The 25830-nt window shown below is 35.6% G+C and overlaps 1 protein-coding gene across 3 annotated transcripts in view; it reads right to left on the bottom strand.

The window, feature by feature from the left end:
• Positions 1 to 228: 228 nt before the first annotated feature.
• ANLN (anillin, actin binding protein) overlaps positions 229 to 25830 on the bottom strand; it is a 54558-nt gene continuing 28956 nt past the window's right edge. For 2 of the 3 annotated variants that reach the window (XM_082633046.1, XM_082633047.1), the window contains exons 15-25: positions 25553 to 25679; positions 24856 to 24904; positions 24707 to 24763; positions 24060 to 24098; positions 23803 to 23824; positions 22789 to 22892; positions 21981 to 22034; positions 11669 to 11755; positions 8253 to 8360; positions 4409 to 4581; positions 229 to 1579 (exon numbers count right to left, since the gene is read on the bottom strand). In XM_082633046.1, the coding sequence (XP_082489172.1) occupies positions 1456 to 1579; positions 4409 to 4581; positions 8253 to 8360; positions 11669 to 11755; positions 21981 to 22034; positions 22789 to 22892; positions 23803 to 23824; positions 24060 to 24098; positions 24707 to 24763; positions 24856 to 24904; positions 25553 to 25679 (944 nt within the window). In that variant the 3' untranslated portion in view covers positions 229 to 1455. The remainder of the gene's footprint in view (positions 1580 to 4408; positions 4582 to 8252; positions 8361 to 11668; positions 11756 to 21980; positions 22035 to 22788; positions 22893 to 23802; positions 23825 to 24059; positions 24099 to 24706; positions 24764 to 24855; positions 24905 to 25552; positions 25680 to 25830) is intronic. The other variant, XM_082633048.1, reaches the window with a different exon arrangement.

The raw sequence follows: 25830 nt of genomic DNA, 5'->3' as shown, positions 1-25830 counted from the left end.
TGCGTCCGAGTACCATATTCTATTGAAATGCCTCAGAAATGGATCCTTCATCCACCTCCTGATTCAACAGTGACTCTAAGAACACACAGTGGGCTGAGCACTGGGCTAGAGGTAAAAAGATGAATGAAATACCCTCACCAAGTCAGTACAATCCCCTCAAGAAGCCCGCAGCCTACGATGCAGGGCAGCCGCATGGCACATTTTAATAATATTTCTTAAATAGCTGAGTCCTTAAGCCATTTGCAAGTATTTATTTAGGTAGGAGATCATAAAATATATTTTTATAATACACATAAGAAAAAACACATTTGAATGAGTAAAAAATAAAATGACAGGAGGTGACAGAATTTAGTGTTTATAAATGAGGCCATCAATAACTTTAACAATTCAGAGAAGAAAGTGAAAGTGTATTTAAAGTTGAGACCATGCTCTACATTTACAATATTTTATAATTTAAAAAAAGGCATTAGGCTTTTAAAGGTAATACATGAGTTAACAGTTTCTCAAGTGATTTTCATAATGGGTGACTAGACGCTGTCATACTCTTGATGTGAAAAAGAAAAAAGACAAGAACTTAGGCAAGCAAAGTATTAGTCATAGTAGCTTGGTAACGTTTACTTTTCTTATATAAAGATTCTTCAATTTACATTTGTTCTTGTTACAGGAACAGAAAGAACTAATTTGCCAAGTATATCTGAGGAGTCTGTAAGCTATAGAGCAAAAATAGTTACTTTTAAAAGCCTGTATTCCATGAAAATATGCACCACACAGCATTTATAGTAACTGAGTAAATGTAAACCATGTGATTATTAAGTCTTCTAAATAAAACATTTAACCCCCAAATCTCACACAATGCCCACATCTCTTATTTGAAGGCAGCCTTAAGCTTCAGACTAATAAACATTTGCTATTTTGAAAAAGTTCTTACCTCCATTACCAAAAATGTTTCTGCAAGGTCCCTTAGATTTTTTTTTCAGTACTCTAATAACAAGATATATCATGATCAATAAATGACCACAACCTTTAGAAAAAAGTACTGAGGCTAGAGAAAGAATGATCAAGTGTGAGGTTTCTGTCTCCAGCCCTGGAAGACCTTTCTACTTTGAGACCCACAGCTCCAGGAAGACAACTCAAAATTCCTTACTTAAAAAAAAATATTTTAACATGAATAATTGAATAATTAGATTTCTAGGAAAATGAGGCTTTTAAATTAAAATTTAGCAAAATCAACTATAATACATTTTTTCTTCCAATCATTTATGAATAACAGAAGAGAAATCGGGTGAAGTTTTACATACAAAAGATATAAATACTGCATAATATGTAGTGAATGAATATTGGCACATACCCTTTTGTATTTAAAGCATAAAATGCAACCAGCAAAACTGATGCTCTTAAGAAACATTTATGACATAAGTCAGTAAACCTCTATACAACTTGGAAATGTCCCACAGTTTAAGGCTTTCCAATAGGTTTATAGCAAGCATCAGGTTGCCAGAGGCGAATATCAACAAGAACTTGATTGAGTTTTTGCATCCAGAGATCCCGCTCTTCCTTGGTATCTGCAGACAGCCAGTTCCTACATGAACAAACAAAAAGATCAGGATCCTTTCCCCCATTCCATATCTCCAAGTATTCTTGCTGGGGCGGGATGGGGGTTGCGGGGTGGGGGGCGGAGCCTAAATAGTAAAAGGAGTAACTCTCTACCACCTTTTAATGCAGCAGTCCCCAATCTTTTTCGCACCAGGGACCGGTTTCATGGAAGACAATTTTTCCACGGCTGGCGGGGGGGTGGTTCAGGTGGTAATGTGAGCGATGGGGAGCAGCAGAGGGAGCTTCGCTTGGTCACCCGCCGCTCACCTCCTGCTGTGCGGCCTGGTTCCTAACAGGCCACAGACCAGGGCTTGGGGACCCCTGTTTTAATGGATGCTAAATCAAGAGACCCATAGTAAAGTGCTTCTCCAATTACAACAAAAGAGAATCAATCATCTTGCAGGTTGGTTAGCTGAACCATAACTCACACTGATTACATTTGGGAAATGATGGAGTTTCAAACCAAAGACAGTAACTAATCTTGTACAGGTGGTCTGACTGGGCAATTTGGTGGTGCAAGACAGCCACTGAGCATGGGTCACTTCCTAGAAGAGCAAGCGCACCACAGGCCTGAATATGGGAGCCCCCCCAGATCCCTCAGACTCAGGGTCCCCAAGAGCTGGAATCACAGACTCATGAACCTTCACCTGGCCTATAGATAATACTATTTTGTACTGTCTCCCATTATTCTTGTCCCAAGAATACTGTGCTCTACTAATTCTTGTATTAGTAGAGCACAGTATTTACAGTAAATGATCTGAAGATCCTAAGACTTTGTCTATCCTAATCTCTTTGTTCATATCAGGAATCTCTTCTTTGTATCCATATTTAGCTACAAGTTGAATATCCAGTTGATGCAGCAGGTGAGGGTCGGGGGGGAACGGAATTCCCTAATTCACAAGCCAGACCATTCTTCTAGAGGACAGCTGGGTGTTAGAAGTATGTTGTATTGTACTCATTCTCCATCTTTATAATTTCTCCCCATTGGTATTAGAAATGGTATAAGTGTGAATAAACAGTGAGTTGATCATCTATTAGTCAACAGACAGAACAATACTTACAGTAATGATAGTGACCATTCGTTGAGCTCATTCCATGTGCGTGACACCATGCTAAGTGTGTCTACTCATTAACCTCTACTGTCATTCATTGGAGTTTATTCTTCTCCTCTGACACAGGAGATTTCAGAGGGCTAGCAAAGTTAAGTAACTTGCCATGGTCACATTTGGTAAGTCACTGAGTCAGGATTTAAACATAGGTCTGTTGACTTCAAAGTTCAACTGTGTAATACTGCCTCCCCACGTGATGAAACATTTCTAGTTCAAATGTATAATCTATATTTCAAAGTAGGCAATATTGATCAGATGATAAATATTTAGTATTGAAGGAGGGAAAGATAGCAAGGTTGGTTAGTAGAAATAAAAATGAGATACATTAAATTTAGATAAAAGGCATAGGTCAAAAAGGCCCTGGGGAGAAACAGATAAATAATACAAAGGAGAATGCAGAACTGTAAAATGTATATACTCTGCAAAATATATGATCAAAAAGTGAAATAAGTTTTAAGAAGCCACCAAGCAAAGCTAAAGACTCAGCCAAGACTGAGCTGAGAATGGGCCTCTCTCAAATGCTTGGATAAAGTGTTCACTCAAGTTACAATAATGTTATAATAAGAAAAACTGCATGCAGGTGAACTACAGAGTAATTAGAGCAATATGTGATATAACTATTTCTACCGCAGGAGAAGGTCGAAGTCTGGGAGGGTTTATGTAACAAGTAAAAGATAAGATTATATGAAAAATGTGAGTAATGTTTAAAAAGGGCCATTGTGGTCAGGAAGTACTTGGGGACTGAATTTTGGTTGGTTCCCTCACTGACTGTGGCCATGAACAGGGTAGCTACTAAAGAAAGTGACTATAAATCCAATTTGCCTCTCCTGTCCTGTCTGATGTCACTGCTGCACAGAAGGCCCCCGAAGGAAAGGAGTGGATGAGTTCAACTAAATTAATCTGAAAGTAATCTAGACATCAAGAATTTCCAAAGAATGCGTCCCCTATTTCTCTGTTTTAAAACCAACTGGCGGTATCTGGGCAACTTTGTTCTATTTTAATAGAGTGTCTCTTGGCTGAACTTTCTGATATTTCCACATCAGAAACTTATGAAGCCAGTTCTACCCATCTCCCTGTCTGCAATATCCAGCAACAGTCTGATTAACAGAGATTCTGTCAAATTCTAACTTTTGTCCCTAATCATAATTTTGTACATTGAAGTTGGTCTGCAAGCTTCTCTTGGGCATCCAAGCAAAAAAACCTTAGACTCTTAGCAATAAGCTTTTGCATCTTATACTTAAGATTAGGGTTAAGGAAAAGTGACACTCCCAGTAGTTTATTCTGTTAATCTCCAACCAGAAATTTGCAGAGTAAATTGTTTTGTAAGTCAGCAGGTTAATCGAGGGTATTTGGGGAATAGACAGGAAGGGATGTGTCAAATTGCTTTAAAAAATACTTGATTTCTCAATTACATGTGAAATCTTCAAACTCAGCCCAAAGAATATTAGATAACTGTCCTGAAAATGGCTATACTGTGAGTATACTAGAAAACATGATAAGCTAAGATATAACTTGAATGCTGTATTTTTCTTAACTATATTGACTTAATTATTAGCTTACTCTCTTACTGATGTGTATGTGTTTTGTTTCCTCATTAAGACTGTACCCTTTTCAAAGACAAGGATCATCTCTGATATTTCTTACAGTGGTAAGAACATAGTGGGCAATCACTTAGTTGATAGAAATATTTATAGCCCAATACATACTTGGTGACACAGAGTGTGTCCCTGCATTGGCTGACCAGAGTCTCTCGGTCATCTTCTCTTTGTGGTCGGACAGTAATTAATTCAAAAGTGTTGCGTCTTGCACAAAATTCTCTGTTGGCTGGTTCTATCTGCCGACTGGTACAATTGGCCAAATTTAATCTTCCTATGGGATTCTTTAAAAACAAATTTTTAAAAAACATGATTGGTAGAAAATAAACAAGACCATTTAAGTCAGTAAGCATTAAGCAGTATTCCAGTTGATACAAATTTAAAATTAAAAAGGCATTAATTTAAAAGTTAAAGTTTAATTACACTGAGTTTAGAGAAACATATTTAACATTTATTATTGTTTTTTGCTGGTCATAAAAATAGAAACCAAAGATGTCAACTGGAGCTCTTAGTCAACTTAAAAAACAAACTTTTCGTTATGGAAAACTTCAAACAGATACAAAATAAAAAGAATAGCATAATGAACTTCCATGTACCCATTAATCAGCTCTAACAATTAGAAACACACATTCAACCACCTTTTGTCTATAGCCCACTTAATTCCTCCCTTTCTATAAACAGAAACCTAGACATCAGATTTCATTTGTAAATATTTTTTATGTATCTCTAAAAGACCAGGCTAAACTATTGCTTTGGATTGTTGGAAGCCATGTTATTCCTATGGTATGACAGTCAAAGATAAAAATTCATAAGACTAAATGGTCCTGAAAAATTGGAAAAGGGACAAGTATGGGCACAAGTATGGTTGAGAGTCCGCCTGCCGATGCAGGGGACACGGGTTCATGCCCCGGTCTGGGAGGATCCCACATGCTGCAGAGCGGCTGGGCCCGTGCGCCATGGCCGCTGAGCCTGCGCGTCCGGAGCCTGTGCTCCGCAATGGGAGAGGCCACAGCAGTGAGAGGCCGGCATACCGCAAAAAAAAAAAAAAAAAAAAAAGCCAGTAAAAGTGTTAACTCTATCAGTAATTTTAAGAAGAAATTAGAATGAAATATACCATTTTTAAACATTAGATTGGCCAAGTCTGGAAAGAATGGTAATAACCTATGTTGGTTGGTTGGGGTGGTGATAGAAACTCTCATACACTGCTGGTGAAAGCATAAATGGTCTACTACTGGTAGACAATTTGATAAGAGCAATCAAAAAACATTCAAAATGGGCATACCCTGATCCTACAACTTCACCTAAAAGAAATTTATAGGTGCACAAAGATGTTTATATGGGTATAGTCCCTATTTTTTCATAATAGTGAAAAGATTGAAACAAATTAAATGACAGTAATTGGGGACTATTTAAAGAAATAATAATATTATGTCTCCAGCAAGTATGGCAGACTAAATAGTCTAAAAGTCCTCCCATAATTCCCCAATTGCCAAATAACTGAACTCACAAGAAGGTGAAAGAAACCTTCAAAGGCCAAAATCAATGAGGAAGAGAGAGTGTAGAACGGTAAGCTAGCCTGAAATCTGGCTTCCTTGGGGTACTGACCAATGAATGTTAGGAACTGGCAACCTTGACTCACACAGGTTAAATGATATAATATGAAGTGTGATATTTGCTTTAAAATACCTCAGCAAACCAATAAGAACAAAAAAGTGTGTGTGCTGTGGAGAGAGAAATGAAACATGAAAGTTAATAATTGTTGAAGCTAGGAGTTCAGTATACTATTTCTCTCTGTTTTGTGTACATTTGAACATTTTCAATTATAAAAAGTTAAATATACAGGTACACGTATTTCCGTGTGTGTGTGTGTGTGTGTGTAAAATGAAGGACCAAGAATAAATAATACATTATTGAATAAAAACACAAGTTAGGAGACTTACCTTACCAGACATTAAGATTTATTTTAAAGCTATGGTAATTGAGACTGAGAGATACATACCAAAGGAAACAGAATAGAAAGCCTAAATATAGACCTACATATATAATGATATCTTGATACATGTCAGAAACAGCATGTGGATCAGTGGGGAAAGAATGGACCATCCAATGGGGCTGGTACAGTTGGGTTTCCAGATTGGGGAAAAAAATCAATTCCAGGTAAATTAAATATGAAATATAAATCTTTATAACTTTCAGAAGTTATAAGGAGGTATAGGAGAATATCTTTATGACTATAGAGATGATTTTCTTAACTAAGATTCAAAAAAGTAAACAATAAAGCAATAAACTGACAGATTTATCTTAGCATTAAAAATTTCTGTTTATGAAAAGATATTATAAAGATAAATTAAAACATATGCCAAGCAAAAGACTAGGGAAATAAATGGCTAAAACACATAAGAAAAGATGCTTACTCTTAATGTTCAATCAAGGAAAACCAAAATAAAAACACAGTGAAATAACCTTTCACACGTATCACACTGACAAGAGTTTAAAAGGCTGACATATCAAGTGTTGGTGGGATGTGGAACACTGAGAACTCTCATGTACTCCTGGTGGGAACAGAACACTGTACAACCAATTTCAAGAATAACTGGACAAAATCTAGCTAAATTGAAGATGTGCGAAACCCTACAAACCAGTAATTCTGCTACTAGATACAAACTCAAGAAAGAGCTTTGATCCATGTAGCTAAGTTATAGCAGAGCTGTTTATAATAGCAACAATTTAGAAATAATCTAAGTGCCCATAAATAGGAGAAGTGGATAAATTAATTGTGATACATTCTTACAATGGAATACTTTAGTACAGAGAAAGATGGCTAGAGCTCTACAAATTAGAGCTACACACACCAGCCTAGACTAATGTCACAAATCATGTTGACTTAAAACATGCAAGTTGCAGAATAGTATATACAGTATGATCTATTTGTATAATGCTTCAAAATATGCAATTGCAATAATATACTGCCTATATATAATATATAATAAAAATTTAAAGAAATACATAGGAACAAAATAATTTCAGGATAGGGGTTATCTCTATGAGGGAGAGAAAATTACATGAGGAGCTTTAATTGGACTGATAACACAGAGGTTGATAGAAATTACTTGTTTTTTTTTTTTTTGTCTATTTGAAGGTTCTAAATATTTCACAATAAACTTCAAAATAAAATTTTATATAGCTACAATGTCATACATATAGCTATCTAATGCAATATCACAGATGTATTTTTATTGATGTGGAAAGATAGGATATTATCAAGTAAAAATTAAGTTGTAAAAAACATGATACTTTCTGTTTAAAAAAGATTCATAAATGGATATATAACTATTATTACATATACAGTTAAAAAACTTAGAAGGATACACAGCAAAATGTGAACAGTAGTTATCTCTGTTATAGATGATTTTACTTTATATTTCTGCTTATTTTTATTTTCCAGTTTTTGGATAATAAATTACCACACTTGGGCCATAACATTAAATTCTTTAAAAACAAGATGTAATGTATCCATAAAATTCTATTATCAAATTTAGAAACAAAACCAAAACCACTATATTCCTATGGTGGTTTTTCCTTTCTGTTTTATCTCAGAGTTAGGTAAATCAACTGTTAATAAAATACAAAAGTGAATTGAAAATATTTCTGATTAAAAGTGTCAATTAAAAAATATTATGAAACATTCCAGAAAAAAAGAAAAATATATTCCTAAAGGTATTTCAAGAGTGGTCAAATCACAGGGAATGGATAAGATATAAAATTTTTACACAAATACACACACATGCACACACACACACTCACTAGTCTTTCAACAAGAACATTTTTAATGGCTTAGTAAATATTTTTAACGGGGCATTTGGGTGGTTAATGGGGGCCATGGGGAACACTTGCATGAAATATTCCCTGAAAGTCAGTTAGGGCTTTCACCACTGACCATCAATATTAATATTACCTTTCGTTTCTCATCATCTGGATAAGTCCAATAAGAGATACAGTTTCCAGAAAGAACACACCATCTTCGATGCCACGCACCGAAACCACTAATATCTTCAAATATGGTCTGGAAAAGTCAATGAAATACTGACTTTAGAAACCTGAGGATCAATTAAATGTTTTCTATACATTAAACCTCAGTATGTTGACATATTTCATACTTCAAAATCTACTTGCATGATTTTTTTTCTCTCTTTTATAAAGTACTTAAGTTTATTTTTATTCTACTCTGTATCAAGGCCAGGAATCTTGTTATTTCAATCTCAAGCACAAAGTTAGTACAAATGACTCACCAGCTCCCTTTTGTGTTTACGTTCACCTTTTACATCATAAAGGTAATAGAAAAGGAAAAATTTGATGGATAAAAATAATACAAGTTATCATTACCCCCTACTATAATCAGAGAAAAATAACAAGAGGATAGCTTTTTCATTTTTATAGCTGGGGAAACTGAAGGCCAAGGAAATTAGATGACAACACACGGTCACAAAGCAGAACTGGAACCTTCTAGCTAAACCAGAACGTACTTTTCTTGCTGCTCATCAGTCTTGGCAGAGTTAGGCTAGTACCATTTTAGAATCACTTAGCAAGTTTCTCTGGTTGGTAGTCTCCTTCCTTCCAGCTGTCCCTGGCACATCAGGAAGGAAAACTGAACCAAGCAACTGAACCATTTCAATTACTACCTCTATTTTTTATAGAGGTTAGAAGTAATTAAAAGGCATTGCTTAGACAGGGGACAGAAGTTATTTGGGGGAGTCCTGAGTTAACTTTTTTTTTTACCACATTTCTGTAAGTGTGGATGTGATAAGAATGGCCTATAGGATTCAAGATAGAGTAAACCTGAAAAGATCTAACTCTAAAGTAGTTAAGAGCCCTGCTCAAACATTAAGTAGGTCAGACATTTTAGGCAAATGAATGTCCTAAGAGTATATCAGGGGCTAAAGGTACCTAGAGTAAAATATGGAAATATTTACATTAAAGGAAAAGGTCAGTAAGTAAACACTGCTTTCAAGTCAGAAATTTATAGACACTTTTCCAAGAATATCTAGTGCCACCTGCTGGATTTACATGTGAAAAAAGCTACGAAGTATGATTTACAGTCACCTTGGCTGCTTGGACTTTCTGTACAATCTAGCTCTTCTTTCTCTTGCCCTTTGTCAGCAACTGCAAATTGACCTGTGATATCTTTTGTATAGCTCAAATTCTTGCTTCACAAAGAAAATCAAAGCTATTAGATTTTCTCTACTTCTGGTACCACACCCACAACCTTCTGTGTATTCTACACATACTTTCCTCCTCTGATAATGGAAAAAGTATAATTCTGTACAAGATCATGAACCGTGGCTTGGGTCTTATTTGTTCTCACTCTCATGACCTTGTTCCATGTGTTATTCCTTAAAGTGCAGGTTCCCCATTGCCTCTACCTTTGCCCTCTTTGGCCCTATTAGAAGCTACCCATTTGAATTTAAAGATGCTCAAATCTCTCCAATCTTAATAAAATGTCAACAAAATCCTTCTTTCACCCTACAGACCTCTGCAGGTACCACACTCTCTTTACCCCTCTGCAGCCAAACTTTGTTTCAGAGTTGTTGCACCCCCATTCTTCACCCTCCACTCCCTTTGTAACCATTTGCAATCTAGCTCCTGCTCTCAACAAGACTAGAATGACCACTTCATTAATAAGTCCAACCATCTCTAATAGATGCTTATCTAATTTGACCACTCCCTCGTGCAGACTCTTCCCCTGGCAACCATGAAACGAAGTTCTCCATTGCCCTCCCTATAGTCTCCCTTGAGAGCTTCTCTTCCTAGGTCTGTGGCTTAAATGTTAGTGTTCCCTGGCTATTCAACGCCACCTGAGCTTCCATTACTATCTCTCTGCTGCAGATTTCCAAACCTTCACCTCATCTAAAATGTCTATCTTGAGCTCCAAACTCAAACTCTGAAACGTGCCTGTACACATCTAAAATTCAAGTTATTTAAAACTTAACTCATTCAAACTTCCTACCTTGGGTGGGGACTGACTGACAAGGGGCATGAGGGAACTTTCTGGGGTAAAATTGTCTATTTTAATAGAAATTTGGGTTACATAGATGTATGCCTGTGTCAGAACTCAGGGGATGTACACTTAAGATTCACGGGAACATGCTAATGTCCACAATATACTTTGAAATTCTTCCCCTCAAAATATGATATTTTCAGGACTGGCTAGAAGGATAGCTAGGTAGTAGATACATGATACAGCAAGGACAGTAAAAAATGTTAAAGGCAAAATCTAGATGCTGGCTATACGGGCGTTCATTATAAAATTCTATCAACATTGCTGTATGCTTGCAATTTACCACAATAAAATTTTGGGGAAAAACGGTTTCCACCCCAAACATGGACACTTGCTCCCCCCCTCCAGGGCCCCTTATCTCAGTATAATCACTGCCACCCAACAAGCTGTGCAAGGCAGGGATCTGGGTGACATCCTTACTTCTGCTTCTCCACCCCTACAGCCAAACCACTAGGGTCTGCACTTCTTCCTCCTTCACCTATCCACGGTGGGTCCTTCTCTCCACCCTGACTGCCAGCCCCCATCCCCTCTCTCATGGAGTAACTCAGTTTCTTCACTAATCTTCTTCAGTTCTGCCACTCCCCAGTCCACTTCCACATGTTAGTCAGAATGACTTTCCTAAACCCCCAAAATTGATGTTAATCCTCTGCTTAAAATCCTACAAGAGTACCCAACCGACTTCAGGATAAAGTCGGAAGTCTTTAAAAGGCCCTCTAACACTTGGCTCCATTTCCCCTAACCCCACCTTCCTCCCCAGTCACTCCTCTCACTACCCCTTCTCCACACACACACTCAGACTCTAAGCTCTAGCTACCCTGAAATACCTGTCACTATCTAAATGTGTCATCTTTTACTCTGGTGGGGGTGAGAGAGGGAAGGGCCCTCCAGGCCATTGTAATGCTTTTCCCTTCATCTGGAGCATATCTCCCTCTTCTCTCCCTCTGGCTAACTTGTTCAGCTAGCAGTTTACAAGTTATTTCCAATACCTTTCTTTAAGCCTTCCCACTCATACCTAAGACCTGGTGTCCCACCAATTTACACCCATGCACTCTATGCTTTCTCCCATTATAGTACTGTATTGTACTTAGCTGTTCACTTGTATTTCTTCCTATTATACTAAAAGTTCCTGAGTGCAGGGATTATTTTCTGTGGCCTATTATATTCTAACACCAGCACAGTGATTAGCATATAGTGGACATGCAACAAATCTGAACCAATTTATCACTTAGTCACACAGACTTTCATTCCTATGGGAAACCAAGTCTATGCTTCACAAAATGGAAAAAAGAAAATATAGATCCAGTGATGTTACTTACTAGAAAACCTCTTTCTTCAACACTTGAGTTCACTTGACACTTTATTTTTAAGTAAATATGACCTTCCAAAGGAGATAGAAAGGGTACCTGTGAAGAAAGAGAGTAGATTATTTGTAAAACAGTTTTTCTTGATAAAACATCTATAAATCATGAATAGAGATTATGTCTTGAAAACACAGTATTTTCTAAAGCTGGAATATAATATAGGTGGCCCAAAAGCCACTGGTTCCTTAGCAACAAATGCTTTTGAAGAATAAATTCATTCAATGTAGAGCCTGCTTAAGGCAGAACCCTAAGTCCCAAGTAATGTGATAAAGAAAACACAGATTTAAGAAGAGAATACATGTGTTTATCCATTCCCTATCAACAGAATATACTTGATAGAAGATGGGATAAACCAACTGGCATATTAATACAATATAATATTATTCAGCAATAAAGAATAGTGAACCGCAGAATGGAAACGTTGATCCTCAAATTCACATGGAATTGCAAGAGGCTCCAAATAACCAAAACAATCTTGAAAAAGAAAAACAAAGTTGAAAGAATCATACTTCCCAATTTCAAACCAATCCAAAGCTACAGTAATCAGAACAGTGTGGTACTGGCATAAGGATAGACATATAGACCACAGGAATAGAACTGAGAGTCCAGAAATAAACCCATACATATATGCCAGATTGATTTTCAGCAAGGGTACCAAAACCATTCAATGAGGAAAGAGCAATATTTTCAACAAATGGTGCTGGGGAAACTGGAGAGCCACATGCAAAAGAGTAAAGTTGGATCCCTACCTCATACCACATACAAAAATTAACTCAAAATGGATCAATGACCTAAATGTGAGAGCTAAAACCATACAACTCTTAGAAGAAAAACAGAGGAGTAAATCTTCAATGATCATGAATTTGGCAATGGCTTCTCAGATATATACCAAACCATGAGCAACAAAAGAAAAAACAGATAAATTAAACTTCATCAAAATGAAAAACTTTTCAGTATGGAGGTTCCTCAAAAAATTAAAAATAGAACTACCGTATAATCAATCAACCCCACTTCTGGGAATTTATCCAAAAGAATCAAAATCAGGCTCTTAAAGGGATATCTGCACTCCCATGTTCATTGTAGCATTCTTTATAACAGCCAAGAGGTGGAAACAATCTACATGCCCATCAACAGCTGAACAGACAAAGAAAATGTGGTATAGCCTCCTTTCTCCCCACTTCTGTATATGAAACTACTCTAGGCCATCCAGATCCTGTTCTTCTCAGAGCCCAAAGTTTGCCTTTTATGCCTTGAGACTCTCAGTGTATATTTTCTTATGTGTCCTAACCCAAAGCCCCACACCTCTGCACAGCAGATCCTTGAGGTCAATTATCATGTCCTTCTCATGTTTGTTTCCATATCCTATTGCCAAATCATATCCAGACATTCAATAAATGTTTGCTTAAAGAACACTGTTTGTTTTGTCAAATAGTACCCAAATACTCCTATTGAAAAAAAAGAAGGCAGCCGGGGGAGGTGGGGGGATATAGTACATACAAACAATAGAGTATTATTCGGTCATAAAAAAGGAGGAAATCCTGTCAGGTGTTACAGCACGGATGAACCTTGAGGACGTTATGCTAAGTGAAATAAGTCAGTCACAAAAGGACAAATACTACATGATTCCATTTGTATGAGGTATCAAGAGTAGCCAACTCAACAGAAGCAGAAAGTAGAGTGGTGGATGCCAGGGACTGGTAGGAGTGGGGGGAAAGGGAGTTGCTATTCAATGGGTATAGAATTTCACTCATCCAAGATGAAAAAATTCTAGAGATCTGCTGCACAACATTGTGCTTATAGTTAATAATATTGTACACTTAAAAATTTGTTGAGGGTAGACCTCATGTTATGTATTATTTATTACAATAAAGAATTTTAAACTTCTGTGTATCAAAGCATAAGAAAGTGAAAAGACAATGTACAAAACAGGAGAAAATATTTGCAAATCATGTATCTAATAATGGTTTAGTATCTAGAATACATTAAGAACTCTTATAACTCAACAATAAAAAGACAACTCAATTAAAACATTCCAAACAATCCAACTTAAAAATTGGCAAAAGACTTGAATAGACATTTCTTCAAAGACGATATACTAATAGCCAACAAACACATGAAAAGATGTTCAACATCAATAGTCTTTAGATAATAATTGTTAGCTTGATGACGATGGTGACAATAATGATGAAGGTGAGGATAAGGACGAAGATTTCAACGGAAATCTCAAGTTGCCATTGTGTCCAGAACCATTTACTGAGGAACGAGTAAAAAGGAATCTGATTCTTTTATTGGAAGCACATTGCTTTGAACCAAAATAAACATAAGCTAAATTACAAAACCAACAATAAGTTATTGAAAGCAGATTTTTTTATTGCTTGTTTTAAAGTTGAGTCATTCTGTATCTATAAAGCTTTCCTTATTTCTTAGATACAAGTATGTTTCCAACATTGATAATCCCAAAACTCATGCTATAGCTTAAACCATGCTATGACTAAATTGTGTCCCCTCCCCATCCCTAACCAAATTCACATGTTGAAGTTCTAACTCCCCATACCACAAAATGTGACTGTATTTGGAGATAGGGTCTTTAAAGAAGTAATTAGGGTTAATTTAGTTCATTGGGATGAGCCCTAATCCAATGTAACTTGTGTCCTCATAGAAAGAGAAGATTTGGACACACATACCGAGAAAGACCATGTGAAGACACATAATACAGCTATCTACAAGCTAAACAGAGAGGGTTTAGAAAAAAATCAACCCTCCCAGTGCCCTAATCTTAGACTTCTAGCCTCCAGAACTGTGAAAAAAATAAACTTTTGTTGTATAAGCCAAAAAAAACCCCCCCTCCAAACCCAAAAATTAGTCATTAGGGAAATGCAAATCAAAACCACAGTGAGGTGCCACTTCATACCCACTATGATGGCCATAATCAAAAACATGGAAAATAACAAGCTTTAGCAAGGATGTGGAGACACTGGAACCGACATTACTGATAGGAATGTCAAATGGTTCAGGAACTATGAGAAACAGTTTGGTGGCTCCTCAAAAAGTTAAACAGAATTAACATATAACCACACAATTCCTCTCCTAGATATATATCCCCAAAGACTGAAAACAGGTATTCAAACAGGTATATGTACGCCCAAGTTTATAGCAGCGTTATTCACAATAGCCAAAAAAGAAACAGACCAAATGTCCATCAGCAGATGAGTGGACAAAGTGTAGTGTATAACATAATGCAATAGTACTCAGCCATCGAAAGTAATGAAGTACTGATACATGCCACATCATCTACATATACATCCACACATACATATACACACATATAAATTTACCGCCAAGGAACAAAAGTTATCTGAGCAATAATTACCTAGTAGGTTATACATAGAGAAAAATTAAGTTGCTCTATAATGTATATAATATAGAGCTAATCAACAATAATTTTCATCAAATGTTTGTACCATTTTACTTCCAGGCAGATTTCTAAAACTAAGGACCCCATATCAAACACGAGTCTGCATTACAGAGAGGGTAGAAAGCCACAAACATAGACCTAGTAGTGAAAGTCAATGTTGAAATCTATCTGACAAAGACATTTAAGTTCAATATGAAGATGGTCTGGAATGCCCTAAATCCACACCAGATGCAATTACTGTCATGATGTAATGACTCTTCACTCCCAACCATGGCTGATTTGCTAGCTACAGAGACACACACAAAAGTATATCTAAATTCTGTCCATTAAATCCACTACAGTGTGCTTGGTTAGGGGGATACACAGAAAGGAGTTCGACTTCCATTACATGCTCAGAGCTCCACTTCCACTTAGGATGTGAAAGGTCACAAAAGACCACCATTTCTACTGCAACAACTAGAAAACAATGGATAAGCTAAGAATATCTTATTTCCCTTAAAGCTACCTAAGAGTTGTGCAAGCAAAAAAAATTTAATGGACCAAATTCCAGTAAGGAATGTACCCTTCCTGGCTGAGCCAAATCAGGGGTGACCACTTTATTCCCTGGGAGCAAGAACTGACAGAGGAGCATGCTGGCAACAGGCAATGAATTTTGCAGGGCAAAGGAAAAACCAGTGAAGTCTTTAACAGCTAAATGAAGACTGTCTACCTAGATGAGCATCTCAAAAGAGCCCAGGGTCAGAGCTAGCCTTCCCTACCTGCCAATCTCCCCCACTCCTCAGAATTTTGCTGAGTAAGTGCTAATGCCACAAGCCAGAGGCAGATCTGGAAAGCAAAAAGAAATCTTGTAGACTTTCAGAATTTAGATCTCAAAGTTCTACTGGAAGGAGGGGCCTAACTTCACTCTCAAGGCATTTGAAACAAGAGTTGAACCCAACTAACTAAAGCACTATCTCAGCTCAACTTCTGATTATACTGAGAGACAAGAGGGTGTTATTACCACCTACTTCAGTCTCTACTGTTCTTTTATAACATAACATAACATAACATAACATAACATAACATAACATAACATAACATATAACATAACAACATAACATAACATCACATCACATCTAGCCTACGGTTTAAAAGTTTTACAAGACATGAAAAAGCAGGAAAAGGTGGCCTTTAATCAAAAGAAAACAAAACAAACCCTGTCAATAGCAGATCCACAGATGATCTAGATGTTAGAATTACAAGACAGAGACATTTATAATTTGTTAAAGAATTTAGAGGAAAAGATGGACAAAAATGGGTGAGAAGAGAGAGAATTTTGACAGAGAAATAGAAGCTCTAAAAAAGATCCAAATAGAAATTTTACAATAAAAAAAAGTTGAAATTGATTCATTGGATGGGCTTTACAGGAAACCGGGGTACATTAGAAAAAAAGATAGATGAACTCAAAGACTGGTAAATAGAAATGATCCAAAATGAAACACAAAGGAAAATTAAAAACAAAAAGAGTGCCATAGACCTGTAGGAACATAGTCAAGAGTCCAACATACATTTAACTGGAGCCCTAGAAAGAAGAGAAAACAGTGTAGAAGAAATACTTGACAAGATAATGGCTGAGAATTTGCCAAAACGTATGAAACACATGAACTATGGCTCCATAAAGGTCATTGAAACTTAGTATGATAAAGAAATAACCCAGTATGACAGAGAAAACCACACCTAGGCAGATTAGGGTCAAACTGTCACAAATCAAAATATTTTAAAATATTAACAGCAGAAAAGGGGAATTCCCCAGCGGTCCAGTGGTGAGGACTAGGCACTTTCACTGCCGGGGGCCTGGGCTTGATCCCTGATCAGGAAACTAAGATCCTGCAAGCCGAGCAGTGTGGCCGACAATATAAAAAAATAAAAATAAAAAATAAAAGCAGATGGGGCTTCCCTGGTGGCGCAGTGGTTGAGAGTCCGCCTGCTGATGCAGGGGACACGGGTTCGTGCCCCGGTCTGGGAAGATCCCACATGCCGCGGAGCAGCTGGGCCCGTGAGCCATGGCCGCTGAGCCTGCGCGTCCGGAGCCTGTGCTCTGCAACGGGAGAGGCCACGGCAGTGAGAAGCCCGCGTACCGCAAAAAAAAAAAAAAAATAAATAAATAAAAGCAGAAAAGGTAAGAATGATGGCTGACTTCTTATCAGAAACAATCAAAGCCAGAAAATAATAAAATGGCATCTTTAAAGGGGTGGGTGAAAGAAAAAACCTGCCAACCTAGCAGTCTATATCCAAGAAGAATGTCCTTCAGAAATTAAGACAATGTAAAGAGAGACATCTTTGGATAAACAAAAGTTAGAGAATTCATTTCCAGCAGAAGTATATTACAAAAAATTAAAAAACAAACAAACAAACAAAAAACTTCTTCCTGAGAAGGCAATAATCCTGGATGGAAGCCTGGCTCTACAAGATGGAATGAAGAACATAAGAACCAATAAATATAAATGACAATTCTTTAAAATATATTTTTAAAATTTCTTTTAAAAATTGATTAAAAAATAACAGTGCATTGGGGTTTATAACAAGGGTAGAATTAAAACATAATGGGATGGGCAAATGGAATTATACTGTTGCAAGGTTCTAACTGTTGTAAGGTACATGAAGTGGAATAATTGTATTTCAAGATAGACTGTAGTAATAGTAATAGGCTAAGGATGCATATTGTAATCCTTAGCAATAACTGAAAAAGGATACAGGGAAGTATAGCTAAAAAGCCAACAGAAAAGATAAAAATGATTACCAAAATACTCAATTAGAAGTAGTCAAGAAAGGAAAAACAAATGACAAAGAACAGATGAGACAAATAAAAAATAAAGAACAAAATAGTAGGACCAATGTCTGTTAACTTTTCGTGTAATGGCCCAGACAATTAATATTTTAGACTTTGCAGACCATACAGTCTCTGTCACAACTATTCCATCTGCCATTGTAGCATGAAAGCAGCCACAGACAATACATAAATGGTCATGATTGTGTCAAAAACTTTAGTTACAAAAACAGGCTGCTGAACTTTTGTTAATAATATATCAATATCAGTTCATTAATTGTGACAAAAGTAACTTAAAAAAAAACCAAACAGGCCAAAAGCCAGATTTGCCTGTAGGCTATAAGTATGCTTGCTTTGTGGTAGACTAAACCCAACCATATTAGTATTGCATTAATATAAACATACTAAACACTCTAATGAAAAGACAAAAAATTGTTAAACTGAATAACAAAGTATGACCATAAAATATGCTTATGATACACTAATTTGACATATATGGACAAGTTGAGAATAAAGAATGGAAAAAGAGAAAATTCCCTGGCAGTCCAGTGGTTAGGGCTGTGCGCTTCCACTGCAGGGGGCATGGGTTCCCTGATCGGGGACCTAAGATCCTGCATGCTACGTGGCATGGCTAGGGGGGATAAAAAAAGAATGGAAAAAGATATACCATACCAACACTAATCATAAGAAAGCTGATGTGACTCTATTAATAACAAAGTAGACCTTAAGATAAAGATGACTACCAAAGATGAAGTGTTAACAATTCATCAAGAAGATATAATAATCTTAAATATTTATGCACCTAATAGCATAGCTTTAAAATACATGAAGCATAAGCTGACAGAACAAAAACTAAGTGCCTAAAATTGAGACTATGTTGCTCTTACTAGTTGGACGTTTGAGGGACTGATATATTCTTCCCAATAAAATCATGCTTCCTGTCTAGCATGAAAATATTCACATAAGAAATATTTTTAAACAAATCATTCTTATCAGTCTATTAATAATGAAGAGACCTCATGTCAAAAGTATCTTTTAAATTATAAAAGCTGCTTAAGTACATGTGATAATTTAAAATGATTCTGAATGTGAATTAAAGATTACAAATATAAGAAAAATTCAATTGGAGAAGTTGTATCATTAGAGTAAAATGGTAACATCCAAATATTTAAAGTCATATGACTTCTGGGTCAAGATAGAAAGGGGGATGCTTTAGTCTGTCATTCCTGCTGCCCAGTGAAGAAGAATGACACCCTGGTTGGAATAATCTTAGTTCAGTCTAAATTCGAAAGTTTTTACTGTAAGGTTAGTTTCCAAAAATTTAGTCCTCCAACCTAATAAAGATAAGTTAAAGGGGGGATTCTTGGCCAGAAAGTATGGATTTCAAGAGACTAACTCCATAAAATAAAACTTCAACTTTCTGAATTTCAAAGGCATCTATAATGTAGAGTCAAAACATCATACGCCTCATTATTATATTTGTTATAAATTCCCTTGCCGTTTTTCTTTTCTATATTGTCAATGTTAAGTTCCTTAGCCCCTCAATGCTAATTAATAGAATTCTACCATTTAGCCCAGAGAACGCTCCTGGTAAGAAGAATCTCGGAAAGATGAGAAGAAAATGTTCCCTCTTACTCTACAACTGTGAAAAGTAGACAATATTCTTGGTTAGAAGCTTGTCCTGAAGTGAACTGAGAATATTCACAGAAGAGTCAATGTTACTATGCCCTGTCAAGTGTGGAGACGTGCGAAAATATATGATCCTATTCTGTTTTCTGTTTAACAAAATGGTCCTTTAAGTTTATCAACACCTCAAAGATTATCGTTAAGAGGTGTAAAATGTACCCTATAATCAGGGTGACTGTATAATTTTTTATACGTCAGGATATTTCTGAGCGAGAATAATTATACCTGTTAATAATTAAACCAGACCAACAGGCATAAACCAGGATAGCTTTGGACACACCAGAACACCTAATCACTCTTCCTACAACCTCAAAATTCTACAGTGCTAATCAGTTGTTTTACCTCACAGGTGTTTGCCCTAATACTATTTAAATTGACATCCCTATTTCCTGGAAGGTATAAATATCTATGACATTTCTTTAAGTCAGACGATGAGTTGTGGGATATGCTTCTCCCTTTTCCCATAAAAGTATAGTAAAACCTATGATTATTTTGGATTCTCTATTCTAAGAAAGGATTTGAGAGTGTGACTCATTGAAATTCGTAATTTAAATTCTAGGACGTCAGACTTTACATCCGATATCTATAACCTCAAATAAGAAAGCAATCCGTTATTAGTGGTATCCTAAATTTATAGAGCAAACACTCTGGGTTAACCTCAACAGAAATCTCATTCTGAAGGGGATCTCAGAGATAACCCCGTGACTTATCTTTATTGGTCAAGACACCAGTAAAATAAGCAAACGTTCCCTTGCACTGATGGTCTCTGGTAGGATATGGGAGACGTGTTTACTCTCTCAAATTTAATCAAATGGGATTATTATGTGAATATACAAGGTCTTCCATTTTTCCCACCAATTTAAAGAACATCTAAACTTAACTATCTTAAATATTCTCCTACATAACCACAAGGTATTAGAACAAATATTTGCTCCCCCTTGCCACTCAAAAAAGCACATCTATGACAAATTTTACAGCTAAATTGTATTGTATTTGACTCAGGAAGAGACTTTACAGTATTGGACACAACCATTAAACTGATTTGATTTTACACTCAAATCAGGTGGCTGTACATTTAAGTTATAATTTCAAAAAAATTTTTAAGAGAATGGACATATAATTTATTTTTAATTTGTGTGACGTTTTAAATTAAAATGGCAGTGAAAAAAATTTTTAAAGAGCCATCAGTCTATATTTAACATATGTCATTGAAATCTCTTTCATTTTAGAGATTCATGAAATCTCTTACATATATAGAAATTGGCTATGGGACAACACTGAGTAAGGAATACAGTTCACAGAACCCCAGTTCTTATGTTTACCTAATTTGCAAATCTTGTTTTAAGAATTTAAAATACGACTTCTCTGTTGGTGCAGTGGTTAAGAATCCACCTCTCAATGCAGGGGACACGGGTTCGATCCCAGGTCTGGGAAGATCCCACATGTCGTGGAGCAACTAAGCCCATGCGCCACAACTACTGAGCCTGCGCTCTAGAGCCCGTGAGCCACAACTACTGAGCCCACACGCTGCAACTACTGAATCCTGCGTGCCTAGAGCCCATGCTCTGCAACAAGAGAAGCCACCACGAGAAGCCCATGCACCACAACGAAGAGTAGCCACCACTCGCCACAACTAGGTAAAGCCTGCTTGCTGCAACGAAGACACAATGCAGCCAAAAAGAAAAATTAAAAAAGAAAAAAAAGAATTTAAAATAAAACAAAAATTACTATCCAGCATTTTGCAAATCATATCTATATACCCACAAGATGCCTGTGATTGATATTCACAAAGATATTAAAAATCCTAAAAAAATTTCTAAAATATATGAATATATTTAGTATAATTTTAGCATTAAATGAATTTTAATTTTAAAATTAATAAACAGAGCATCACCTACATAGCAACATACCTATTAGCCAATTAAGACCACAGGAGTTTTCTATTTTTACTTAAAACATTACTAATAGTTCTTTCAATAAAGAGGAGGTCAACAATACTGAATAAATTTTAGTTTTAGACATAGTAATTAATTTGGCATTTGGTACCCGGAAAAATCAATGCTGAAGTGACTATAGAATCTTAAAGAATTATAACATGAAAAAAGAATATAAAAGCCCAAATACCAAACAGGCATGAAAAAAACTAGAGAACTTTTAAAGAAAGCTTTAAAGAATTATGAGAGTAAAGAAAAAGATGGCCATCTACATGGATCTAAAGAAGGAATAATTTAAATAATGTCCTTAATTAGTCAAAATAACCAAGAAGACATGAGAGTGGTTAGTAAAACAAATACATAAGGGCCAAAAATTAAGGACTAATTTTTAAGCTCATTAGTTTCAAGCAAAGAAAATATGGCAACCTTTTCCTGGAACATATAGCCCAGTAGCTCTCGCTCTTTTACATCATAATTTATCTAAAACAAACAAAATAAAAGACAAAGAGAAAAAAAGACCCAGAATCACTCAATTTGTTAAACTAGCTGAATTACTAAATTAAAAGTTACATGAATTTTTTTAAACATTGCTATATTCTAACTACAGAAATCTCTTATAATATTTTTAAATAGTCTGTATTATACAGCAGAAGCCAACACTAGGACTAAAGTTTGCCTCTACTTCTCTTACTACTTAAAATGGTCTTGTTAGCTATTAAATATTTAGTCTTTACAGTGTGGTGAAAAAGCACTCAATATGGTGGTGACACTACACAGATCTGAACTATGAAGTCTTAAACTTGGAGAGGAAAGCATGGGAAGGAAATCCCTTAGATTCATGAGTACTTTTCCAAGAAATTATTCTATCTTTCCCTATCTTGTCAAAACTAAATCCAAAAAATGTTAGTCCTTTCAAAATATTGGTTTCAAATGGGCAAGAAACTATGTTTAAAACTGTAAGCTTAACATCTATATGCAAGAAGCAATACTTTCTTAGTCAGAATTGACATTTAGAATAAACCAGTATATGCTGCTTTGAAGACTTAACTATTAAGATACAGGGGAGAAATACTTCCAACATCAAAAAACATATCATGCAGCTAAACCCATGTCTAATTAAAATGTACAATTCTAAGAACATACATATTCAGCCAAAGATTTCAAATACTTGAAAGTACTAGGACATTTTCATGGACCTAGTTTTTCTATAAATAAATAAATAAATTTGGATTACCTTGTCCAGAGCAAATTTTGTGTTTCCTACTGAAGATAATGACAGTGTGTAAGATCCAACAAAGGCAAAGTTACTGGTACGCACAGCATTGAGACTGGCCATAACTAAAGAAAAAGGAAATGAAGTTTCATTCAGAGTGACTTTGGTAAGTATAAATAACAATTCCTCACCCCACTCTAACAGAATGAAATTAAAATGCCACAGAAAAAACTGCTTCATTTTCCTCTATCTCTAAACATGGCGGCGGGGGGGGGGGGAATAAAACATCAACATATTTCCTAATGAAAGAAAACTGTTAAGTATTTATATTTAACGTAAGTGAGGTACAGGCACATCTTAACATTTGAGACAGATGTGTTTTTAAAGATATAGAACCTAAAAATGTGTGCATAAAAAGCAATTTTCCTATCAGAGATATGAAAACCCTCATTGCTGTAGTCTAGGATGACAATGAGCAGCAGGACTTTATCTGCACGGTTCTTCTTAGTTATTCTCTTGTGCCAAGAAACAGAGATCAAAAGTCCAAAGGTGAGTGAAACCAGCTCAATCCTAATCCCCTTTGGAAAATTTAGGCCTAAAGTCACTCTGGAAAAGTCTTCCCTGGCCTACTGGCACTCCAGTTTCCAGTGAACTAGAAAGATGCTTTTCTGACATGATGCAATGCCAGTCATGATCAGTTAAGTTAAAACAGGTGAACTCCTCAGTGTGGATAGCACAAAACAAATCTACAGAACAAGAGAAGATAGGGTGAAGAGTAATGCTACCTGCTGCAGTTGTCAAGTGACTAGGTATCCTATGTGTACTGCCTGCTAGAGCCTGAGCAATGTGCTGTTTGGTGGCCTGTGGTGGTTTCAGACTGCAGGTTATTCTCGCCAGTAATCTTATATGTTACTACCATACAGAAAATATTATTCAAAGGAGAGTAAGGTAAACACTCATAAATCAAGATGGCTATATGTATAAGTATGCACTTGCTTATATCCTAACGTTTCAAATAGTTCAAGATTCACTCACCTGAAGAATGAAGGGTGCTTTTCTAAAAAAAAGGTGTGAAGAAGAACATAAGTTATTTTCTTTATTTGATACAAAGATTTAAATATTAAGTACAAACACTACAAGGACTATATTTCAGAAAACATTATTTTTTATTTTTAGGATATTTTAAAGATTCCCAAAGCACTAAGGGTTTAGAAATGGTTAACCAATTTCCAATCGTATGTGTAAGATGAAGATTTCTCAAGGAACTTCAACTTTCAAAAAATTCTACTTACTGTGGTTACAGATGTGAGAAGTCGCTTAGGAGTAATAGCCTGGAAGAAAAGATAACTTAGTATATTTCCTATTAAACATTATGATTAAAACTAACCAAACTTGAGATTCTCCCACACAGAAAATAATTCTTAAATATCAATACATTATACTTGAGTCTTTTTTTCTGGCTTTACCCATACTGTTATTCCTTTTTTTGTTAAAGCTAAATAAAATTCTTTTAAATGATGATTTAGACAAAGAACAAAAGAGCAAAGGCTAGGAAGGACAGAAACAAAGCTGTTTCTATTCCTCATGCCTACAGTGACCATATCATTTTTAAGTCTGGTTTAGAGGAGCTAGTAAGACAAGAGTTCAGAGGAAAGGCATGAGAAAAGTTTAAAGAGATAATAATAGTTGTCAAGCAGATATGGAGAAAACAGAATTGTCTAGCCTGAGTAATATCGGTAGCTTATACTTAGGGTCATGGTCACTCACTGCAAGTTTACTCTCAGTATTCATACCTATACCTATTATGTGCAGTAAATAGAAATGTAAGGCATAAAAATGACCCAAAAGCTTGATAATTATTAAAAATTATACATAATTTTAAACAGACATTATATCTTCTATTTCTGATTATATTTCTACTGGTTTCTTTCATTCTAACCTTTGACTTGTATGCTTTTTTCTTCTTATCAGGGCCTGAGGGATCTTTCTTTTGTACCTACACACAAATCCAAAGCATAAGTAACTTAAAATCTGATGTCTTTAAGAAAAATACACTATTAGTTACTTTAGAAAGCTTTAACTGCTTACCAAGCTGTAAACTTCAATATTTATTTCAAAGTCATTTGACACATCCCGCCTGGAAAAATAAAAATATCAAATTATGCCATTAAAAATTATGCCACAAATACTGTTACAAGACTGAGAGTAAAGGAATTCACTGTGTTTTAAAACTAAAGACAATAGTTACAAACTATTAAAGAATATAAAAACTGGTAAGAACAATCTATTTTTTCCTATAATACAGGTCAAACATTTTCTTCAGCATTTTACAACTCAAGATCTTAAATAATAAAAGTAGTTTTTCTTCCAAACTAGATTTTGACTCTAGTTTCAAAATAAATCTCTGACACTAAATATAAATGTCTTTCACTGAGACTTAATGTTAAGTACATTAAGAGATTTAAAGTATATATTAAAAAATTGTGGTCCAGATTTTGCATGTGTATGGGGGTGTGTGTGTGTGTGTGTGGTAAATATATATGTTAAAACACTTCAAAACATCAAATACCTACAGCCACGTGGAAGAAACATGCTACTCAATGGAAGAAAAGATCGGAAACATAAGAGTTAAACCAACAAATTGAAAAATGAGTTATTTGTCCATATAAAAACAATAAACTTACTGCATTTCAAAGATTATACATTCTACCTGGATGCTTAGACTGTATTAACTCTATTAAAAAAGAAAAGTATGTTTGAACCATCAAAAGCCTAATTTACTTACAAAGTAAATGTAGTAGTGAATGTTAGAGCATCGCCATTAAGAGAATTTGAGGTACTTGCTAATGGTGTGGCTACCATATTTTCAGCTCCTGCTTTTAGTATAATTAAGAAATAGTAATTTGCTGCATCTGTAAGAAATAATCACATTACCTAATAAGCACAAGCAAAATCAGATTTAGCTAATCAGCATTCTGGAAGACCAAATGAATAAAGTAATACTGCAACTGATTTACATAAAATTCATTTTAAATTTTCTAAAGTCAACTTTTCAGACACAAA

This window comes from Mesoplodon mirus (genome assembly GCF_964341445.2).
Source record: "Mesoplodon mirus genome assembly, chromosome: 9".
Taxonomy (NCBI): Eukaryota; Metazoa; Chordata; class Mammalia; order Artiodactyla; family Ziphiidae; genus Mesoplodon; species Mesoplodon mirus.
The sequence above is the reverse complement of the archived record's forward strand: the minus strand, read 5'-3'. Positions and strand labels throughout refer to the sequence as shown.